The 24,356-nt window shown below is 37.6% G+C and overlaps 1 protein-coding gene and 1 pseudogene across 1 annotated transcript; one reads left to right on the plus strand and one right to left on the minus strand.

Moving 5' to 3' along the window:
- Nucleotides 1-4,039: 4,039 nt before the first annotated feature.
- On the minus strand, nt 4,040-4,954 carry LOC121471907 (olfactory receptor 4C11-like). The gene has a single exon (XM_041722790.1). The coding sequence runs from the start codon at nt 4,952-4,954 to the stop codon at nt 4,040-4,042; it is 915 nt and encodes a 304-aa protein (XP_041578724.1).
- An 11,109-nt stretch (nt 4,955-16,063) lies between these two features.
- Nucleotides 16,064-16,803, plus strand: LOC121471635 (annotated as a pseudogene).
- The last annotated feature ends 7,553 nt before the right edge of the window (nt 16,804-24,356 follow it).

Below are 24,356 nucleotides of genomic sequence, written 5' to 3' on the forward strand. Positions count from 1 at the left end.
TTTCTGTTGCCATGAATTCCTGATAATCAAATTATATTATTAAAACAAAAAGAACGATTTCTGAGATGCCAACATGGGATTTGCTAACATTTAGTCTGAATTATAATTAAACCACAGCAAACTAAAAGTAAAATGAGTTTCTTTACCTGGATCAAAGGATATGTTCCAGAAGCCTAAAGGAAATGCTACCTTTAATTCTAAGAGAATTCCATTAAATTCAGGAATTAGATAAGGCCACCTTTTATAGCTGCCATTATTGTGTAATGCACTGACTTTTAGTGCCAGGTCCTCAACTCCATATACTTACAGAGATCAGGAAGTAATTAATGAAGCCAAACTGTGCAAAGACATTTAAGAAGGAATTGAAGAAGACCTTTTTTCCCTTTTGAAAGGAAGCAAATCCTGTCCCCAGTAAGAGTCTGTCAAGACTAAGCTCTAGTGTGTTGCTGCCTAATGAGGAGCATATATCCAAATTTGTCCCATACTGTGCTTTTCAAGAGAAATCAGGCAATCGTATTTTTATACATTTTAATGATTTTAATATACTGATGACCGATTATATTTATAAAATCTTATACTAAACAAAAAATTTTGGATTAAACAAATTTAAAGTTTTCAGGTAAATTCAGCCTAGCAGCTTGTCATTTTGGAAATTCTGTGTCAAACAACGAAATAAGAGGAAAAGGAAATGAAGCAGTCAGAGGCAAACATGAAACAACACAAGTCATTATTGGCTGGTGTGTCCATCTAGTAAACCAAACCAATACAAACAACTTGCAGATTATACTATTTATTAAAAGAGTTAAGTCAAAAATCAGCATAATAATAATATTTCCAAATGTAAGTATAATCAACAATTTAAATGAAATAAATCTCAGCCACAATAACAATGAATCATGAGATAACAGAAAGGTGAACAGTCTTCCTGAAGAACACTAAACTTCTTCACAAAACACATGCAACAACTGGATTAGGTGAGTTATACAATTTGGGATGGAAGGACTTCCCCTTTTAAAGTTGTTAGTTTTGGGGTCCCTTGGTGGTTTAGTGCCTGCCCAGAACATGATCCTGGAGTCCCTGGATGGAGTCCTGCATCGGGCTCCCTGCATGGAGCCTGCTTCTCCCTCTGCCTGTGTCTGTGCCTCTCTGTGTGTGTGTGTCTCTCATGAATAAATAAATAAAAATCTTAAAAAAATAAAGTTGTTACTTTTTCCCAATTAATTGAAACACTGAGTGAATTTCTAAAAAAACTTCCTGGAGGTGATTTGCATGGAAACGGAGAAAATGATTCTATACTCTATGGTTGAATTTATAGAAGAGACAACTGAAAAATTTCTGGGGGTTGTGGAGAGGAACCAAGAGCAATATATCATGAAGCTATAGTAATTTTTCAAATCGAGTATGCCCACAGAATAAACAAATATGTTAAGACGATAGAGTATCATGCAACAAATTCAGCTATATATATTTGATAATACAGGATGAGGCTGAAAGTATTAACGTGTAAATAGATCATATTACGATAAATGACAATCAATTTGAAGTCAGAACCTGTATCACAAGGTTAACAAAAAACATCCCCAACAGAAGTTTATTTGTATGGGGGACACTAAAAACATAGAGGAAAATGACGCAGCATAAGGTAAAAATGCATTTTAAATTTAGTTACAGCAGAAATGGGAATTGGGAAATGGGATGCAAGGAAAGCACACTCTCTTCCATTTTTCATAGCTGACAATTATTTTTAATAATATAAAAACAAACCCGATTCAAAGAAAATGTAGTATTTTAAATTTCTGAACATAATGCAGTCACTGGACTTCCCCTTTGCTGAACGTAACTAGAAGCTGCACAAAATACAGGAAATATCGTTTTCAGTTTTGGATGACTGGTAACATACTCCTTGGACCCCTTAGGGACGGGAGACATATCAGGTGAGTGCTAGGACAGCTTCAGGCTGACCAAGAAGTCTCCAACCCCTTGTAGAGGTGAGGGGAACTGCAAATGGCTCCCCTCACCCTTGACATCACAAAATAGTTTTCTACTAACTCTCTTGGATCTTTTATGAATTCATTTTGTCTTTTTTCTCCCTGACCAATCAAGGATTGATTTTCAGATCTCCTTTCTTTTAAACCCTTCCAATGCTTGGAGTGATTCCTTGTCCCCTTTCCTCATGACTACTACCTCATGTCAATCCCCACCCAATTCACTTTGAAATCTTCCACATTGGCAGGTACGGTTTAATAATACCAATTTGTTCATGAAAATGTATCTCTTGGGGATCCCTGGGTGGCGCAGCGGTTTAGCGCCTGCCTTTGGCCCAGGGCGCGATCCTGGAGACCCGGGATCGAATCCCACGTCGGGCTCCCAGTGCATGGAGCCTGCTTCTCCCTCTGCCTATGTCTCTGCCTCTCTCTCTCTCTCTCTCTGTGTGACTATCATAAATAAAATTAAAAAAAAAAAACACAGATTAAAAAAAAAAAAGAAAATGTATCTCTTCTGTGAGTACAAATAAAAATTTCTCTAATGTCCTTATTCGTTCTCTGATAAATGTCCTCATTGGGTCTTAAGTATTTAGTCCACCACCACTTCCTATGTAAGAATACTGGGCATCTTTGGTGGCACAGGATAACATTGTGCTTCCATTGGCAGAAACTTTTCACATACTTATGACGTTCATTGTATTCCTTTCTCATTAGCCGTTATCAATTAAAGTAATACTTCCTGGTGCCAATTTGATGGGAATTATAAACTCAGGTACTGAAAGAGCATCACATGATAGTGCTTGATTATGAGATTTTGATGTGGTAGTGGTGGTGCCAGGTGTGTATCATACATATCAGATGGGTGATCTTCAAAGTGAAAACACATAATTTAAAATATTCTCATATAAAACAAAATACCAAAGTTAAATAGCACTAAAACTGACTTTTCAGTCATGAGTTCTCCCAAATAATCTGAATTTTGATTTTTCAGGGCTATTAGGAACCAAAAAAAAAAATCTTTTTTCTGATACTGAACAAACATGTCAGTCAAGGAAGCTAAGCTACACTAAGTCAATAATATAGAGATATCGGGAAAATTAATTTTTCCCTGCAAATACTCATACACCCAGAAGTGATTTTCAAAATATGAGAAGGGCAAGGCTTCTGCTCTCCAACTTGGACAAAGTTCCCACTTTCCTTTTCCTTTTTCGTGGTCTTTGCCTTACATTGTACTCTAGCCTTCCTTCTCCTCTATATGCTCCCTTCTATGTGTTTCCTCCTGCACATTCCTCCTGCTAAACTCCCTCACTGCCTCCTCTTTCTCTCATGTGAAGAGCAATGGAAAGGATTCTCCAAGAGGCACTGATGGACTGATCCCACCTATCCCTGCCAAATATGGGACTCTCCTTCTCTCATTACTTACAGAGAGGTTTGAGAGGTTTTCCAGTGACAGACCAGGTTTTCACTGAGATTTCCAGCTTTTCTTAGAGGTTGAGGATCCCTCTATGTATATTCCCCAGTGAGGCAACCTTGGGCACAGATTCCAGAGCAGAATTCTCTTAGAATGCCTTCTCCAAATCCCAAATTGTCAAGATAGTCACCTACACTAATTTCCAGTTCCAAATGGATTAGTTCTATGACAACATTCATAGACTAGAATAAAATCTAGCCAAAGAATTGGTGTATGCATACACCCACACATCATTCTCTCACTAGTCAGTACATTTCTTTCTGAAAGCAAATTGGTCCAGGAACCTAAATTATCATATGAAGGTGACCAGATGTCAATACCATTCAACTAAGGGCCATGATAAGTTCTTCAAAATGGTTATGGGCTATCTGTAATCCTATTCTAATGCAATCCTCTCAGAATAAGGAGTCTATATATTTATTCTATTTATTAATTTTAATACAATTAAATACACAAAAAATTAAATCTATTAATTGCTTTTATTTCCCCAAGGATAATATTATATCTCTCCTGTCCATGAAGGAAAAACAAACTGTTAAGGAAATATACATTAGGATCCCGGATTATCATGTATCAACAGAAGTCATACTTTGCTACACCATAACTTTTTCATGGCAATTTTCACTTCTGTATTTCTCAGTGTATAGATCAGAGGGTTGAGCAAGGGTGTCCCAATGGTATAAAACACAGCCACCACCTTGTCTACTGGAAATGTGGTTGCTGGGCGTGTATATATGAATATACATGGGCCAAAAAATAGGACAACCACAATAAAATGGGAGGTGCAGGTTGAAAGGGCTTTTCGCCTTCCTTCTGCACTGTGATTTCTCAAAGAGTACAAGATGATAACATAGGAGATAAGCAAGATTGTGAAACTCACCGTGCATATGGCTCCACTGTTAGAAACAACTAGCAAATTTATTACATAAGTGTCCATGCAAGCAAGTTTCAGCAAGGGCTGCAAGTCACAGAAATAGTGATCAATCACATTGGGACCACAGAAAGGCAATCTCAAAGCCAGGAAAATTTGTGCTGAAGAGTGAATACAGGATCCCACCCAACCCAGAATCACCAGCACACTGCAGACATGCCTGTTCATGATGGTTGTGTATCGCAAGGGCTTACAAATGGCTACATAGCGATCAAAAGCCATCAGGATCAGCACGAAGATTTCCATGCATCCAAAGAAGTGGACTGCAAAGACCTGAGTCATGCACTCATTGTAGGAAATGGTCTTCTGCTGGGAAATGGCATCCACAATCAACCTGGGAGCTGTGGTTGTAGAGAAGCAGGCATCAGCAAAGGACAGGTAAAAGAGGAAGAAGTACATGGGACTTCCAAGGGTCCTGCTTCTTTTAATAGTCACTACAATGAGAAAGTTTCCCAACAGTGTGGCAAGGTAAAACATCAAGAAGACCCCAAATATTGCTTTCTGTTTTCTTGGATCCTGTGTCAAGCCAAACAGAATGAATTCATTCACACTGCTATTCATCGCCATAGTAGTGTCTATAGGTAAGGGGAACTTGATAAGACCTTAATCTGCAAAAAGAAGAAAAGAAATGACATTTCAGAGAAATCTTTGGGCTGACCTCTGAATTCCTTCTTTTTGCTCCATGTTACCTCCAACTTCCTTTAATCCCTATGAATCTTTGTAAATCTGCAGAAGTCCCAGCCTCTCCCAGATCTCTCCATTGATTCAGAAACTAACCAATTGGATCAAAGCCTTTGCATTTGGAGAATAAAAAGTCAATATCCTTTAAAATTTTTAATTCCTACAAAGATTGAAAGTGGCAGAACTTGTTCTTTCCTTGGTCAGGTGCCTTTATTGCCTTGAAATTTGGCCTTCATCTGAAAAATTATATCAAAATCTTGCCCTACCTTATCTTGATTTTCCCTTGAATTAAAAAGAAAATTTTTTATGCTCACATATACATATACCAAGTTCATTTATTATGTATTTTATCTATATGCTTTGAAATCTGGAAAACAGTATTCCAATGTTATTAACCACTCATATTGTTGGAGAATCCCTTCTGAAGAAAATATCTTCATTGAGTTCTCTCATTTTTGGGTCCCTGACATCTTCATTCCTGAGCCTATCAGTATCTTGTTTGAAATATGGTTTACAAAAATTTAAAAGTCTTTACTTATGCCTCTTGTGTTCAATATCACCTTCACTGATAGTCAGTAGATAACAACGGTCTGAGGAATTTTGAGATTTGTCATAATTGAGGGAAATTCCTGTTTACCCTCTTTACTATTCTCTTAAACTGAACTCATTGAGCATCTCTGCATATGAATTCAATTTGGTATAAAATTACTAAAGATGTCTATAAACTAAATAGGGTTTTAACTCATATATGTTTCTTTTTACCCTGAATTGCCTTGTTTCTAAAAATATCATTTGAAGAAAATTCCACTATTCAATATACTATGTAATGATTTTTCTGTTTCAAATTCTTGTCTGTAGCATCTATACTTTGTCATTGATATCATTGTATATCATTTTGTGTTCTGATTTTGACTCGGAATTATTATAGCAGTTTTTCCCATGCACTATACTTTCCATGGCTTAATTGTTTATTTAATTACTGACATTGTAAAATTTTTCTAAGTGGCATTTATTTAACCGTTTGTCCATCGAGATATTGATGTTGCTTCCAATTTTCACTCACACAAATAACAATTTAGAGCAATTTCTCAAGTATAATATTGCTGCCACAAGTGCTAGAGATTGTCATTGCTATTGATACTTATTAAAAGGTTTTTCAATAATTTGTGTTCACTTAACTATATTTTTATTGTCAAATAATTCATAATATCATTAATTCTTCAAAGTACACAGCAGAATGAGAGAAGAAAATTACAATTTGTCTCAAAATTATTGAATCTATAATTGTATTCTCCAGAAATGACTCCTTCTGTTTTTATGTGTCCTTTTACAATATTCTATTAGTATACTCGTATATGTGTCCTCTTTTGTACATACAAGTATGGCCAATATTTCAAGGTTGATTATATTCCAAAAAAGCTGATGAACATGCAAACACAAGTTATTTTGTGACATTATCTTATTACCTCACTGGGATAATAGTAAATAATTATATTTTATTATGTGCATATACCTTTTTGTCATAAACCACATATAATAGTTTTATTGCATTTATTAAAAGATTTTTACTTATTTATTCATGAGAGACACAGAAGCAGAGACGTAGGCAGAGGGAGAAACAGGCTCCATGCAGGGAACCCGATGTGGGACTTGATCCAGGGTCTCCAGGATCAGGCCCTGGGCAGAGGGCGATGCCAAACCACAGAGCACCTGGGCTGCCCAGTTTTACTGCAAAAAAAGCTGATGAACATGCAGACAAACACAAGTTATTTTCTGACATTATCTTATTATCTCACTTGGATAATAGTAAATAATTATATTTTATTATGTGCATATATATTTATCATAACCCATTTTACAGTTTTACTACATTTTTTCATGATAAATTGCTTTTCTGAGAATTTTTAATCTTCTGTCAGTTTACATTTTGCAATCTTGATATTATATCTGGGATGGCTATTACTCTAGGAAAACATTACATTTCCTGGCCAAGAACACAGGTGCTAGATTCAGATGTCTTGAGTTCAAATCCTAGTTCCACTATATACCAGCTAGAGAAAGTCATTTTAAATATACTCATGGTATCTCTGTAGATAAAGTGAGAAAAAGAACTGGCTCAAAGTAAGTAAGAACTATGTAAGTGCCAACCTCTGCTTCTTTCACTATTATGATTTACTTTTTCTACTTTACTGGAACTTTTCCCCTTTTCCTATAGTCCAACCTGCCAATTTTCCCATTTTAATATAGTCTATTTCCAAAACATTATAAAGTTTTACTATCTTACTATCTACTCACATCTCTCATAACCCTACAATAACCTTTTAAGTATTGACTCACAAATATCTGGAGTTATTGTAAAGAATGGGAAAAATATTCCACTGCTCTTACTAGTTTGAGTTTTAAGATAAATATAGTTGAAATCATTCATTATGTAAGGCACTCTATCATTGGTATTAGAAGAATACAAAGAGACAAGACACAAGACTACAAATTTCTAAAGAATAGTTTGGGAGTGAAAAATTCAGATTTATGTTAACAGATGAATCATAACTTTAACTGAAGAAAGACATTCTATATTACGTTTCCTGAGATGCAGATATTCTAAAGCAGAGCAGGGAGGTAGGTTAGCACAGCGGTAGTGCTTAGACACCGAAGCCACACAGCCTAGATTTGTACCCCACCCAACTTCTCACTATGGTGAGATATGTAACAAGTCCCTTGATATCTCTGTGCTTCATTTTCTTCACCAGTAAACATAAAAGCAAAGTAATCTACTTTTTAGGGTTTCTATGAAGGCTAACTAATTCAGGATGTACAAAGCATGGGAGATGGAGGTCTGTGCACCTGCAATTGCAATAATTGCTTTCATTAGGATTATTAATATCATTTTTCCATTATGATGATTAATATCAACTTTCAAAGATATTAATCTACCTTGTTTATTTACCCATAAAACAAATGCACAACTGTTTCACACACTAATGTTCTGAATGGCAGACTTGTCACAACTGATTAGACATAATCACCATAACACACCATCATCAATGAGAGGCCAGAGTTAACCCTAGGGTTCATTCTTCATGTGGTACATTTTATGGATTTGGATAAATGTTAAGGACATGCATCCATCATTATAATATCATACAAAGCATTTCCACTGCCCTAAAAGCAGAATCATTTTAGATTCCCAAAACATAGAAGATAATTCTTTTCATGTAGTGTCTAATATTCATTAAATTCTGAATAAAATCTCTCACACTATTTTTGGTGAAAGAAAACAGCAGATTGAGTGAGATACACATGACTTTGCATTATGAGCATTATTAGTTCATACATACCACAAAATCAGGTTGGTATTTCACAAACATCAGTACTACAAATGGCCAGTCCTAGAATTCATTAGGTGGATGTTCCATGTTTCTAAGCAGAAAGAAAGGACATAATTTCAGATATTCCCTCTTCTCCTCATCCTCTATCCTCTACCTCTTTTAATCACCTTACTATAACTTGAAAAGAAATGGAATCTAAAAATATGATGAATCACGAATATGATAAAATGGTTACTATGGTTTTCTAAAGCAATGGCTGAAATATTCACCATGATTTTGGAAGCCCTTGAACATGCCATAATCTTGCTTACCACATTTCCTTCCATGCCTCTGGGTATGTATGCTCCAGGCACACATGACACTTGCTGTCCTTCATAAGTATTCCCCCCCACCATCACATTCACTAAACTTTCAGTATGTCTTAGTGATAAATACCTTCCTCTGATACAACCTCCACTCTGCATTGCTAACTGTGCACACAGTACCAAGTTTAGATGCCATCTCCTCAGCAAAACATCCAGGTTTTCCTGAACACTCTTTTTGCTAATTGCATTTCAACTGTAAAAAAAAAGAGTGTGTGTGTGTGTGTGTGTGTGTGTGTCAAAGAAAGAGAGAGAGTCTGTGTATAGAGAATCGATCCTTAATTATAGCCTTCTTCATTTTTGTTTTAATATCTTTGTTCATCTGATTTTAAATTTCATAAAGCAGGTTCATATTGTTCTATTTTGGGCAAATCAGGCTAGGTTGGTAGGCAGTTTAGCAGAGAGAAGTAACAAAGAAACCAGTACCAGAACTCTAGCTTTTGTGCTCCATAACAACCTCTCCTTCTTGGACACTCCACCCACTACTGCCATGAGAAGCAAAAGACTCCAGCCACTCCAGTGAAGCCAGCATAAAGCTGGAAACCATAAATAGGTAAGCAACAAAACCATGGACACATCCAGTACATGTCCTGACTATCAAATGGTTGGAAAATTCAGGATGAGTCAAAAGAAGAGACCAGCATTTATAGTTATATTTAAATACAGTTCAAGGCTGAGCAAAGCACCTTGCTAGAGGCAAAAGGGTGCTTCATCCTAGGATTTCACTAGAGTTTACTCCTCATTCCTCCACTCCATAGAACATCCCTTACTCCAACACCAGAAAGAAAATGTAATTCTTAGATGACAGTGGGTTTGGGCAGCCAACATTATAGTCATTAATGTCAGAACAAGTAGTATCATAGTGCCATAGAATCATGGTAACAACACTATCTATGCATACTGATTGCATGTGGTCAGTATACAGCCTTTCCTTTTCCTGACCTTAAGCCTTGCAAGTAAGAAATCCACCTGTGTAGGATAATATACCTCTACACCCTTCAATGTACCCCTCATTCAATAAGAATTGGTCCGGAGACAGTGCTGCATCAAGGACAGTGAAAGACAGAAACCCTGACGCATCAGAATCTTCTCATCACTGAGAGAAATATGTTCTTGACACGTCATGCTTCTCAGAGATTGAAAGAATTACATAATGGCAACTGCCAGAAATCCAGTGCTTAATGGAAATCAAAAAAAGAACATCATTTAGTTGGGTTTAAAAACTTACCATATTTCTTGTACAGAAAGAGATGAGATCCAATAGAGATACCATAGTTTTTGCTCTTGCAAATCAGATTTATTTTGAAGATGAATCAATCATGTGCAGTGTGTTTGCAATATGTAAACTATATTTCGAATACATCTACTAGGCTTTCCATTGCAGGATCTATGGGGAGAGGAGACACACCACAGGTAGCCAATATTTCATAGAAGCTTGGATTAGACTCTTCAATAAGTTTTGCAATATCAGCAGAAAGTTTCTTACTTCTACTTTTAGAACTTTTAGAATAAAAAGGAAATATTCCCAGTATAATGTGATGGAAACATCTCTCTAAAGGCAGACCTAGTACCCCAAACAAGTCCTTGGCAGAGCATATGGATTAAATATTTCTTCTTCCTCCAACGATATTTATAGAGATTTCATAGAAGTTCACAAATATCCAGGCTTTGTAGGGATAAGGGCTGTGACCTCCCACCCAACCCCAAAGGATATGCTCTTTAAACTACTTAGCTCAGTCACTCCTGGACCACTGCAAACCATGGCGCCAAGTAATCCCAGACAAGGCTATCAAGAGGCAGATTCTGTCCACAGAGTCTTTCTTTCCTCCTAAACTCCAAAGGGATCCATCTCATTTCAGTTACCAACTTGCTCCACTGGTGTCCCTGCTCTAAGGACAAAGTATGCCTTTCAAGTCACACTGAAGTATAGACTAAGAGTTCCCAAAGGCTTTAGTCTTACACTGAATCTTTTCTAACAACACACAAAGCTCTGAGCACAGGTACACACTTCAACACATGGGATATGATTTATGTCTCTGTGACTTTAAGAAAGTTTCTTAACCTCTCCCAGTTTCTTATTATAGAAAATGTTACTGTAGATACAATAATTATTATTCATCTAATGATACTGACAAAATATAAATAATTAAAATGAAAATACTAATTAAAATTTCTCTAATACTTTGAAGATGTTAAGTTGTATGTATAGAAAGAAGAAAGTGGAAATGAAAATACTTTTACAGTTTTTTTTCTTTTTAAAGCAACTTAAGTTACAGTTTCTGTATAACAAAATGCACATTTTTTTTGTTTAAACAATTCTACACATTACTTAGTGCTCTTTTTTATTGTCTCCTATTTCTTGATAATTTGCCTTCTTTCTTAAATATGCATATAAGTGAATTCATATGGTATTTGTCTTAGTATGTCTGACTTATCTCACTTAGCTTTAGACCATCTCAACCCATCCATATTATTGCAAAAATATCTTTGGGTAAACACTCAATAGTAGAACTACTGAATCATATGGAAATACTATTTTTCATTTTTGAGGAACCTCCATCATGCTTTCCACGGTGGCTGCACCAGTTTACATTCCCACTAGCAGAGTATGAGGGCTCATTTTATTCCACGTCTTTACCAACACTACTTATTTCTTTTTAAAAAAAATTTAGCCATTCTGACAGGTGTGAGGTGATATCCCATTGTGGTTTTGATTTGCAGTTCCCTGATGATGAGTAATATTGAACATCTTTTCATGTGCTCACTTGTTCTTTCTCTGTCTTCTTGGGAAAATGTCTATTCAGGTCCTCTGTCCATTTTTAAGTCAGATTTTTGGTCTTTGTGGTGGTGCGTTATATACATTTTTTATATCTTTTAGATATTAATCCCTTATCATTTTTATATATCTCCATACATACTTTTATTTCTTATTTGATTGTTTGGTTGACCTATTCATTGTTTAGGAGCAAGCTATTTTGCCTCCATGTATTTGTGTTCTTTCTAGGTTTCTTTTTGCGAGTACTTCTAGTTTCATACCACTGTGGTCAAAAAAAGGTGTACAATATGATTTCAGTCTTTTTTAATTTATTAAGTCTTGTTTGTTTCATAGCCTAATATAGGATCTAGTTAAGAAAATGTCCCCTGTACACCTGAAAAAAAATGCATCTTCTGCTGAATTGAGATATAATGTTCTGAATATGTTAGGTCCATTTGGTGAAATCTGTCATTCAAAGCTCCTCATTTCTTGTTGATTTTTTGTCTGGATTATCTATCTATTGATGTAAGTGAGGTGTTAGAATTCCCTACTATTATTGTATTACTGTCAATTTCTTCCTTTGTGTCTGTTAATAGTTGTTTTATGTATTTAGGTGCACCCATGTTTGGCGCATAAAGATTTATAACTGTTTTATCCTCTGTTGAACTCACTTCAGACCTAAAGACACACAGAAATTGAAAAAGAAAGGGATGGAAAAACATTTACAATGCAAAAAGAAGCAAAAAGAAATCTAAGGCAACAATACTAATATCAGGCAAAATAGGTGAGTCATTTCGTGTCTCTCCTCTGATCAAAGCTCTCCAGCGGTGCTCCACTTCACTTGATCAAAAGGGAAGTCATGTAATGCAACCTATAAGGCTTTATGTGATCTGGACCCATTGCTTCCTCTCTGATCTTATCTAGTACTCTATATTTTACCATCTCACTAGCCTCATACCCTACATTACTGCAGTGTATATCTACATGGCTGACTCCCATATCCCCTCACTCTCTTCATGTATTTATTCAAATGTGATCTCCCCCATGAAGACTATTCTGACCACCTATTTAAAGCTGCAGACTGGGAAGAGAGTTAAGATGATGGAGTAGTAGGTGGTTTTCATTTTGTCTGGTCCCTGGAAATCGGCTAGATAGCTATCAAATCATTCTAAACACCTGCAAAATCAACCAAGATGTGAGATAAAAATTACTACAATTCTATAAACTGAAAAGCAACTCCTTTTTGCAAAGTATGAGGTGTCAAGATGTGCATCTGAGGCAAATTATGGAAAGATAAACCATGTGGGGTTGGAGCCTCCATAAGCCAAGTACTGGAAAGTAGTAAAAGTGGTGGAGCGCAAAATCAAACTGTTAAAAGTTTGCTGGAAAGGCACTCAGGAAGTGAATCAGAGTGGACTCCTAGGTGGAACAGTGTGGTCTTAAGGTCCCCAAGGTCAGAGAAAGAACGGAAGTGCCGGAGTGTGGCAGAGTTCCCAGGTATTGTAGCAGGAAGGCCAGTTGCAAACAGTGAGCCCAGGAGCCAGATTTCTGCTCGATGTTGCCAGAAACCATAATCTGCATCATGGTCAGGTGACTGCTCTCCATGTAGAGGCTCAGGAAGTAGCAGAACCCAGTTGAGATCCTCTTCCTGTCCCAGGAGGAGCAGGGTTGGTGTACACCACCAGGAGTCTGTAAAGTTTGGAGACTTGAAATGAGGCCCTGTGCCTGAGATAAAAATGCCCAGTCACAGGTGGGGTGAACACAGAGTGCAGACTGAAACCAGAGAGACAAGAATGATTTACTGTTTTTCCCTAAGGGTACACTGAAGAGAAGGGAGCATGAACTTTCAGCTTCAGTCCTGAAGATTGAGGGAAGGGGAGCTACGATTTTTATTTTCATCCTTAAAGCTTTGGGTAAAGCCTTCAGGGAACAAAAGCCACATAGAGCAATCTGGAGCCTTTCACTCTCAGCCTGGCCCCCTGGCAAGGGCAGTTCAATTCCACCCATGGCAAAGACCTAAGAATCAGAATAATAGTCTCCTCCCCCAGAAAACCATCCAGAACATGCAGTTAACTCCAAGTCTATCAATCATATAGATCTGCAGAACTCCAGTGCAAGGGGAAAATAGTGTGTAGAATTAGTGTATTTTTTCATGATTCTTTAATTTTTCAATTATTTTTTTCCTCTTCAGCTAATTTCTTATTTTATCAATTCTTTTTTTAAGTCTTTTTTAATTTTAATTTTTACAGTTACATTTTATCCCTTCATTGTATATGTATATGTGTGGGGGGGGTGTCTTTTTTCTTCATTGTATTCTCTCTCTCTCTCTCTCTCTCTCTCTCTCTCTCTCTCTCTCTCCCCCTTTTTGGTTTTTCTTTTTTTGGGAGGAGGGGTGGTGGGTGTTTTTTGTTTTGTCTTGTTTCTGTCTCTTCTGATTTGTTTAGTGTATATTTCTCTGGGGTTGTTGTTGCTATTTCAGTATTTTGTTCTTTTGTTCTTCTATTCTCTGGACAGAATGACAGTATGAGAGAACTCACTCAAAAAAAGAGAACAAGAGGCAGTATTCACTGCCAGGAACCTAATAGGTATGGATAGAAGTAAGATGTTGGAACTAGATTCAGAATAATGATTATAAAGATACTAGCTAGCTAGGCTTGATAAAAGCATAGAAGACACTAGAGAATCCCTTTCTAGCATAATAAAATAACTAAAATCTAATGAGGTCAAAACCAAAATGGCTATACTGAGATGCAATAAAAAGTGGAGTCTCTAACTGCTAGCATAAATGAGACAGAAGAGAGGATCAGTGATACAGAAGACAAAATGAATGAGAAAAACAAAACTGAGGAAAAAAGAGATAACTACTGGATCACAAGAGGAGAACTTGAGAGAAAAGTGATACCACAAAATGAAACAATGTTTGAATAATTAGGGTCCAGAAGAAGAGGAAAAAGCAAGAGAAAGAGAGGGGAAGAAGGTATATATGAGCTTATTATAGCTGAAAACTTCTCTAATCTGGGGAAGGAAATAGGCATTCAACGCCAGAAGGAACAGAGAATCCCCCTCAAAATCAATAAAAATAAGCCAACATCTCAACATATAACACTGAAGCTTGTAAATTTCATAGACAAAGAGAAAATTCTGAAAGCAGCTCAGGGAAAGAGGTCCTTAACCTATGAGGGTAGAAACATAAGACTGGCAGAAGTCCTATCCACAGAGACCTGGCAGGCCAGAAAGGACTGGCATGATAAATTCAGGGTGCTAAATTAGAACAATATGCAGCCTAGGATACTTTACCAACAAGGCTGTCATTCAGAATAGGTGAGATGAAGAGCTCCAGACAAAGAGAAACTAAAAGAATTTGTGATCATTAAGTCATTCCTGCAAGAAATATTAAAGGGGATCTGGTAAGTGAAGACAGAGCCCAAGACTAACACAGACATAGCGATGATATACAGAAACAACTCAGAGCGTGGAGCCTGCTTATGATTCTCTCCCTCTGCCCCTCTCCACTACCTCTCTAGAAAAAAAAAAAATTAAAAAGGAAAGTCAAGTAAGAAAAAGAGATCAGGCATGTTAATAGGAATTTGGGAATTTGGTATTAAATAGGCATATCAGAAAGGGAGACAGAACATGAGAGACTCCTAACTCTAGGAAATGAACTAGGGGTGGTGGAAGGGGAGGTGGGTGGGGGGTGGGGGTGACCATGTGATGGGCACTGAGGGGGGCACTTGATGGGATGAGCACTGAGTGTTATTCTATATATTGGCAAATTGAACACCAATAAAAAAATAAATTTATGAAAAAAATTTAAAAAATAAATAGGCATATGGGAAGCCTCATTGAAGAGAGATTAGAATAATGCCATAAGTAGATGCATTCATATTTTAAGCAGAAAAAGCCTCCCTGATATCATCAAGAAATTACACAGAAGCCAGTATGGGTGGAGCCAAGGCAGGAAGTGTGGAAATACCAGAAGAGGCCAAAGGGGCAACAGAACAAATCTTTGTAAGAATTTGATCTTTTCTATGAGCAAAATGGAATCATTGCAGGGTTTTAAGCAGGTAAGTGTGCTATGCTGAAAATAGATTTAGCAGAGCAAAAGTGGAATTAGGGACAATTCTGAGTTCATGACTATGATTTAAGTGAAAGATAATATTAGTTCAGACTGGGATTGAAGGAGATTTGGTGGGAAAATAGATCACATCCTGCAATATATTTTGAAGGCAAGCAATGTTTTTCTAGCAGATTAGTTCAGACAAAGATAGAAGGAGATTTGGTGAGAAAATTTATCACATTCTGCTTATATTTTGAAGACAATGTTTTCCCAGCAGGTTAGGTTACCAATTGTTTTTTTTACTTCCATGTTTTGGGCCTGGGAAACTGGAAGGAAGGAATTTTCTGGGGAAGGCCACAGGTGTAGTATATTTTATTGCAAGATCAGTCATTATTGGTCTCCCTAGCCAGGATGGGACCAGCAAGGGTGCTCAGCCTAGTGGTTCTCAGGGAGAGGATCCCAGTGGTTCTGAGGATCTAGGGAGTTCAGGACATGGAAGGGAAGCATGGTGGCATGCCTGCATCACTTCTCCTGCAGCACCTCCCCTACCACAAATTTGTAGTGCTATTCACAGATGACCTGGACCATATTTCCCAGTGGAGCTCCATTATGGCTGAGAATCTGGCAGACATGATATTTACTATTGTGATATATCCTACAGACCTCATCAAAAACAGGTTAATTGTGCAGAACATGATGGAATCAATTTACAGAGGGATTCTCTGTGCTTTTTCTACTGTTATCAATAGGAAGGGTTCCTGTCCCATTATCAAGGGGTTTTCTTTACTATTGTAGGTGCTCTTTCTTTCTCTGCTGATTCCCTTCTAGTTTTTTATGAACTTAAATTCTAGACTGGACCGTGAGATTGGCTCTCTCCTCTAGAACTTTGCCAGTGCCTTCTTGGCTACTTAGGTGGCCCAGACCCTCTCCTTTGCCTTCAACATAGTGAAAAGAAAGTTGAAAGCTCAGAGCCTGTACCATCCTCACGTGGAGGGGTAGATGTCCACTTCTCAAGAGCAGACACTGCTTCCCACAGACAGTGAAAGTCCAAGGGGTACTGGACTCTGGAATGGACTGTCAATTTACTGAAGATCCTTCCCTATTTTGGCCTTATGTCTGGCAACTTTGAGTTTTGCAAGAGAATCTGTCTTTACCAAAATTGTTACATTGTGTCTCCTCTCAGCTATAAATTAACTCCAGGGCTGGATCAGAGCTTGAAGCCCCAGGAACTTTGGAAATTTATTTTTTTTAATTTATTTATTCACGAGAGACACACACACACACAGAGGCAGAGACACAGGCAGAGGGAGAAGCAGGCTCCACTGCAGGGAGCCCGATGTGGGACTTGATCCCAGATCTCCAGGATCAGGCCTTGGGCTGAAGGTGGCACTAAACTGTTGAGCCACCCAGGCTGCCTGAATTATGGAAATTTAAAAAGTTCTTTAGGGCTGCCTGGGTATTTCAGTTGGTTAAGTAGCTGACTTTTTATCTCAGTTCAGGTCTTGATCGAAGCGTTGTGAGTTCAAGCTCCTTGTTGGGCTCCATGCTGGGGTATGGAGCCAACTAAAAAAAAAAAAAAAAAGAGTTTGGGATACCTGGCAGGTTGAGCATCTGCCTTGACTTGGCACAGGGCTTGACTCCAGAGTCCGGGGATCGAGTCCCACATTGGGCTCCCTGCATGGAGCCTGCTTCTCCCTCTGCCTGTGTCTCCGCCTCTGTGTGTGTGTGTTTGTGTGTGTGTCTCTCATGAATAAATAAATAAAATATTTTTAAAAAGTTATGCAAAACTGAACAACCAAAGTCTAAAGAACCGTTTCTTTAAAATCAAATAAAAATGTACTGACTGAGGGGCACCTGGGTGGTTCGGTTTGTTAAATGTCTGCCTTTAGCTCAGGTCATGATCCCTGAGTCCTGGGATTGAAACTTGCATTGGGCTCCCTACTTAGTGGGGTGTCTATATACACTCCCCTCTATCTGCCTATCCCCCCTGCTTGTGCTCTCTCTTTCTCTGTCAAATAAATACATAAAATATTTTTTTTTAAAAGAACACCTGGGTGGCTCAGTGGTTGAGTGTCTGCCTTTGGCTCAGGGCATGATTCTGGAGTCCTGGGACTGAGTTCCACATCAGGCTGTCTCCATGGAACCTGCTTTTCCTACCTCTGCCTATGTCTCTGCCTCTGTCTCTGTGTCTTTTGTGAATATATAAACAAAAATCTTTAAGAATAATAAATAAATAAATAAATAAATAAATAAATAAATAAATAAATAGTACTGACCGAAGGCATGCTACAATCACAGGTAGATGTAGCCTCATATTGTGTACACATGGAGTGATGAGAGGATATTATTGTCTGCTGCTCTTGGAATTGTGAAGATTAAGCCATACTATTTCTCTGAGCTCCAAACTGATGTCCTTGTGAACACCTGTGCCATGGGAAAGTTTCCCAACATAACTGTTTCATGATGGCATTTCATCAGATTTGATAGCAAAACCTAGCAGTAATGAAATATGCGATTTACACTCTGAATGTAAATGTGCAATTTATACAATACCAAAGAAAGGACATTCCTGTGACACCTTGAAGCAACAAGTAGTTGAAGACTGAGCAGATACCATGCCACGAACTCAGCCACAGGGTCACAGCTTGCACTAAACCACATCAGCCTAGTTTTGCTCAACTTGACTCAAGACTTCAGTACAATCATTCTGGAATTCATAATCTTTGCTGACTTCTGAGTACAAACACCACAGTTTAATTATGCCTTAGTAAGAAACTAAATTAAAATAGCTAACATTTAAAAGTTATCAGTACCATAGTAGAATTATGCTTCTTTATTTAAATGTGAAGCAGCACAGGCTTAGGTGTTTCAGGAATCTTGCTTTTCTGGAAGGCAGTTTTTACCATGATTGTTTAATTATGCCTTCAATGAACTTCTTTCAGGTGAAGTCATGTACAGTTTAAGTGGTCTGAATTCTCTGCATTTTTAACGTGCTTTGCAAGCCTACCCTGAAAATAAATTATCTAGTCAAGTTATTCTCACAAGATGTCCTAGTTGCCTAGAAAGAATCAAATAGAACATTTGACACATATCAAAAACAAAAATGTAACTGAAAAAAACACCTTAGGCTAATCATCTTTACTAGATTTTTTAAAAATCAGATTTAAAATTGTTTCACCTTGAGAACTCTATGTTAAGTTTATATAACTGTCCTTTCAAATAGTGCCTATCTATTTATTTAAAAAATTCTAATATTATTGTTAATTTATACACACACAGGTTTCCAGTATGTTGAAAGTATTTTTCCTTATTAAATTTCTTTTGTGGGGCACTGAGTGGAACAGTGGTTGAGCATCTGCCTTTGGCTCAGGGCATGATCTCAGGTCCTGGGATCAAGTCTTGCACTGGGCTCCCCACAGAGAACCTGCTTCTTCCTCTGCCTCTGTCTCTGCCTTTCTCTTTGTGTCTCTCATGAATAAATGAATTAAATCTTAAATATAAATAAACAGTTTTGAAGGGGAAAAATCAGTCATTAAATACGAATATATCTTTCAGATATATAAAGGAAAGTATCAAGCAAGTAGTTGAGTATACAAGTCTGGCATTCAAGTGGGAGGTCTGGGTCCTGATCATCAATGACCTTCCATAAACACTCCTTTATCAAAGTATTTCTTCAGTTTGGTTATTAATTGGTTTAAATGTTTGGCAGCTCCCACATTCGGGGCATATATATTGAGGATTGTTAAGTCCTCTTGTTGGATAGATCCTTTGAGTATGAGATAGTGTCCCTCTTCATCTCTCACTATAGTCTTCGGGGTAAATTTTAATTTATCTGATATGAGGATGGCTACCCCTGCTTTCTTTTGAGGACTATTTGAATGGTAAATGGTTCTCCAACCTTTTTTTTTTCAGGTTGTAGGTGTCCTTCTGTCTATAATGAGTCTCTTGTAGACAGCAAATAGATGGGTCCTGCTTTTTCATCCAGTCTGAAACCCTGCGCCTTTTGATGGGGTCGTTAAGCCCGTTCAAGTTCAGAGTTACTATTGACAGATATGAGTTCAGTAAGTCAATCGGAGAAGGACAAACAGTGTATGTTCTAATTCATTTGGGGAATATAAATAATAGTGAAAGGGAATACAAGGGAAGGGAGAAGAAATGTGTGGGAAATATCAGGAAGGGAGACAGAACATAAAGACTCCTAACTCTGGGAAACGAACTAGGGGTGGTGGAAGGGGAGGAGGGCGGAGGGTGGGGGGGAATGGGTGACGGGCACTGAGGGGGACACTTGACGGGATGAGCACTGGGTGTTTTTCTGTATGTTGGTAAATTGAACACCAATAAAAATTAATTTATTTTAAAAAAAACACTCCTTTAGCAGAGGTTCCAAAAACTCAAGGTGAAAAGATTTCTCTCCATAATATCATCTCCATTACCACTTCTTTCTCCTATTCTCTTTCCTTCCCCTTTCTTTCTATAGCAATACTAAACTACAGAAATTAATAGCCAAGCTAAATATGTGGCAAAGGTAGCAAGGCAAGTAGCTTATTGATGCTTTATGTTACCAATTGAGAAATTCCTCCCTCATCATCTACAGGATTTGTACTTTTAAAAAAATATTTATTTTTTTTACACTTTTTATTTATTTATTTATTCTTATTACACTTTTTATTTAAATTCAATTTGCCAATATAGAGTATAACACCCAGTGGTCATCTCAAGTTCCCTCCTCAGTGCCCATCACCCAGTTACCCCATCGCCCCACCCACTTCCCTTTCTGCAACCCTTTGTTTGTTTCCAAGAGTTAGAAGTCTCTCATGGTTTGTCTCCCTCTCTAATTTTTCCCACTCAGTTCCCCTCCTTTCCCTTGTGATCCCTTTCTCTATTTCTTATATTCCATGTATGAGTGAAGCCATATTATGATAGCATAATACCTAGTTCCATCCATGTCGAAGCAAATGGTGGGTATTCGTCATTTCTAATGGCTGAGTAATATTCCATCATATATATAGACCACATTTTCTTTATCCATTCATCTGTTGAAGGACACCGTGGCTCCTTTCACAGTTTGGATATTGTGAACATTGCTGCTATGAACACTGGGATGCAGATGTCCCAGAATTTCACTACATCAGTATCTTTGGGGTAAATACCCAGTAGTACAACTGCTGGGTCCTAGGGTAGCTCTATTTTTAACTTCTTGAGGAACCTCCACACGGTTTTCCAGAGTGGCTGTGCCAGTTTGCATTCCCACCAACAGTGCAATAGGGTTCTCTTTTCTCCACATCCTCTCCAACATTTGTTGTTTCCTGCCTTGTTAATTTTAGCCATTCTCACTGGTGTGAGGAGGTATCTCATTGTGGTTTTGATTTGTATTTCCCTGATGGCAAGTGATATGGCACATTTTCTCATGGGCTTGTTGGCCATGTATATGCTTTCTTTGGAGAAATGTCTGTTAATGTCTTCTGCCCATTTCATAATTGGATTGTTTGTTTCTTGGGTGTTGAGTTTGATAAGTTCTTTATAGATCTTGGACGTTAGCCCTTTATCTGATATGTCACTAGCAAATATCTTCTCCCATTCTGTGGGTTGTCTTTTAGTTTTGTTGATTGTTTCCTTCCCTGTGCAGAAGCTTTATATCTTAATGAAGTCTCAATAGTTCATTTTTGCTTTTGTTTTCCTTGCCTTCATAGATGTATCTTGCAAGAAGTTGCTGTGCCCAAGTTCATAAAAGCTGTTGCCTGTGTTCTCCTCTAGGATTTTGATGGATTCTTGTCTCATATATAGATCTTTCAACCATTTTGAGTTTATCTTTGTATATGAATGGTGTTGGGAAAATTGGACAGCCACACGCAGAAGAGTGAAACTGGACCATTTTCTTACATCCTACACAAAGATATTTATTTATTTTAGAGTGTGAGTGGGGGGAAGGGCAGAGGGAGATAATCTTTTTTTTTTTTTTTTAGTGTATAGTTGGTTATTTTTATTTAGTCTGACAATGTCTATTGTTTATTTTTTTTACATTCTTTTTTATTAATTAATTTTTATTGGTGTTCAATTTACCAACACACAGAAAAACACTCAGTGCTCATCCCATCAAGTGTCCACCTCAGTGCCCATCACCCATTCCCCTCCAATACCCGCCCTCCTCCCCTAGTTCGTTTCCCAGGGTTAGGAGTCTTTATGTTCTGTCTCCCTTCCTGATATTTCCCAACATTTCTTTTCCCTTCCTTTATATTCCCTTTCACTATTATTTATATTCCCCAAATGAATGAGAACATACACTGTTTGTCCTTCTCCGATTGACTTACTGTACTCAGCATAATACCCTCTAGTTCCATCCACGTTGAAGCAAATGGTGGGTATTTGTCATTTCTAATTGCTGAGTAATATTCCATTGTATACATAAACCACATCTTCTTTATCCATTCATCTTTCGATGGACACTGAGGCTCCTTCCACAGTTTGGCTATTGTGGCCATTGCTGCTAGAAACATCGGGGTGCAGGTGTCCCGACGTTTCATTGCATCTGAATCTTTGGGGTAAATCCCCAACAGTGCAATTGCTGGGTCGTAGGGCAGGTCTATTTTTAACTCTTTGAGGAACCTCCACACAGTTTTCCAGAGTGGCTGCACCAGTTCACATTCCCACCAACAGTGTAAGAAGGTTCCCTTTTCTCCGCATCCTCTCCAACATTTGTTGTTTCCTGCCTTGTTAATTTTCCCCATCCTCACTGGTGTGGGGTGGTATCTCATTGTGGTTTTGATTTGTATTTCCCTGATGGCAAGTGATGCAGAGCATTTTCTCATGTGCCTGTTGGCCATGTCCATGTCTTCCTCTGTGAGATTTCTCTTCATGTCTTTTGCCCATTTCATGATTGGATTGTTTGTTTCTTTGGTGTTGAGTTTAATAAGTTCTTTATAGATTTTGGAAACTAGCCCTTTATCTCAAACGTCATTTGCAAATATCTTCTCCCATTCTGTAGGTTGTCTTTTAGTTTTGTTGACTGTATCCTTTGCTGTGCAAAAGCTTCTTATCTTGATGAAGTCCCAATAGTTCATTTTTGCTTTTGTTTCTTTTGCCTTTGTGGATGTATCTTGCAAGAAGTTACTGTGGCCGAGTTCAAAAAGGGTGTTGCCTGTGTTCTCTTCTATGATTTTGATGGACTCTTGTCTCACATTTAGATCTCTCATCCATTTTGAGTTTATCTTTGTGGGAGATAATCTTCAAGCGGACTTCCCCTCTGAACATGGAGCCTGACATGGTGCTTGATCTCACAACCCATGAGATCATAATCTGAGCAGAAACCAAGAGTCAGACACTTAATCAACTGAGCTACTCAGGCTCCCCTCTAGGATTTGTACTTTGAGAGGTTTTTCCAGTACAGGAGAGGAGCTTTAAATAAATCTTCCAAACTTTTATCCTCAAGGAGGCATATTTATACAGTCTCTTAGACTAGCTTTAGACCATCTGCTACACTTCAGGCTTGTCATCGGATCCATAGGAAAATATTGATTATATTTATTCTCACAGACAGACTCATGGCCCACTTTCACAGGGACTGGCTGCTGTTGTCCATACTCATTAGTTAACAGTACCTGAACTACAATGTAAATCTAATGAAATACATGAAAAATATAAACCAAAACACCAAAGTGTTTATTCCACTCACTGATCAATACTTTTCTCTCCAAGGAGGAAAATCTCTAAAGGAAGCCAAATTACCATTCAAGTTTGTTTAATAAAGGTAGAATTCAAGAAGCCATAGCCTGAAACTTTTCTCCCAACCCAGAAGTATATATGCCATGCTTGGCAATCAAGCAATCTTATCCCCTAGTCAGTGAAACATTTCCTTCCGTCTTCCCTTTTGGGATGAAATATTAAAACATTAGCTCTGTTCTTTGTCAGTCATTGCTTTTTACATATGTATGATTTTATCAATGAGTGTTGATTTTTATAATATTACTCTCAGAATTGTATAAAATTGTCACCAATTCACCAATCAGCAGTTAGGAAAATGCCCATGGACACACATTACAAATATATGTGAATCTAAGAATATAAACAAATAATGACAAATAAATACAATTAACAAAGAAAAAAGATGTTAAAGTATGTAGAAATTATGGAGTAATACAATGAATATATTTGTTATAACTAGATTTATACTATTTGAATAGAGGTTCATGAGTTATCTCCTTGTATATGCTGAAGAGGCAAAAAAAAAAAAAAAAGGCCATTTTTAAAAGATGCTACAAAGGGAAGACAAGTACCAAAAAGAAGCTTAATTAGTTGATATGTATGCTCCTATGAGATCATCAGTTTCTTATAGTGACATTGGGCTATTCACTGTTGAGCCAGAAAAGATAAGATCCAGATATATTACTGTCAAAACTGATCTGTCAAAAGTAGGGGCCAGTTTTCCAACGCAGGTCAGAAACATGAGAAGGAGAAGTGCAAACCAGAATAATGTACAAAGGATGAAGATAAAGCTATAGATACAACAGAATCTGGCTCACAAGCTGCTGTACAGACAGCAGAAGGGAGGAGTGGGCTTATCCTCTCACAGATACTACTGTATTTGATGTTTTGGCACTCTGTGAGATTGACTTAAAATAAAATGGTTCTGTCCTCTGTGGCCATTCTGCCTATGTCTCCAAATGTCCTATGTGAAAGGATTCTATTGTCCACATTGGGATGAAAACATTTTCTCTTTTCTATCATTCCAATTTTATTTAAATTGTTACAGAATTAAAAATTGCTGTCCTCTGTGTTTTCCAATCTCAAG

The sequence above is a fragment of the Vulpes lagopus genome, chromosome 11 (genome assembly GCF_018345385.1).
Source record: "Vulpes lagopus strain Blue_001 chromosome 11, ASM1834538v1, whole genome shotgun sequence".
In the NCBI taxonomy this organism is placed as follows: domain Eukaryota; kingdom Metazoa; phylum Chordata; class Mammalia; order Carnivora; family Canidae; genus Vulpes; species Vulpes lagopus.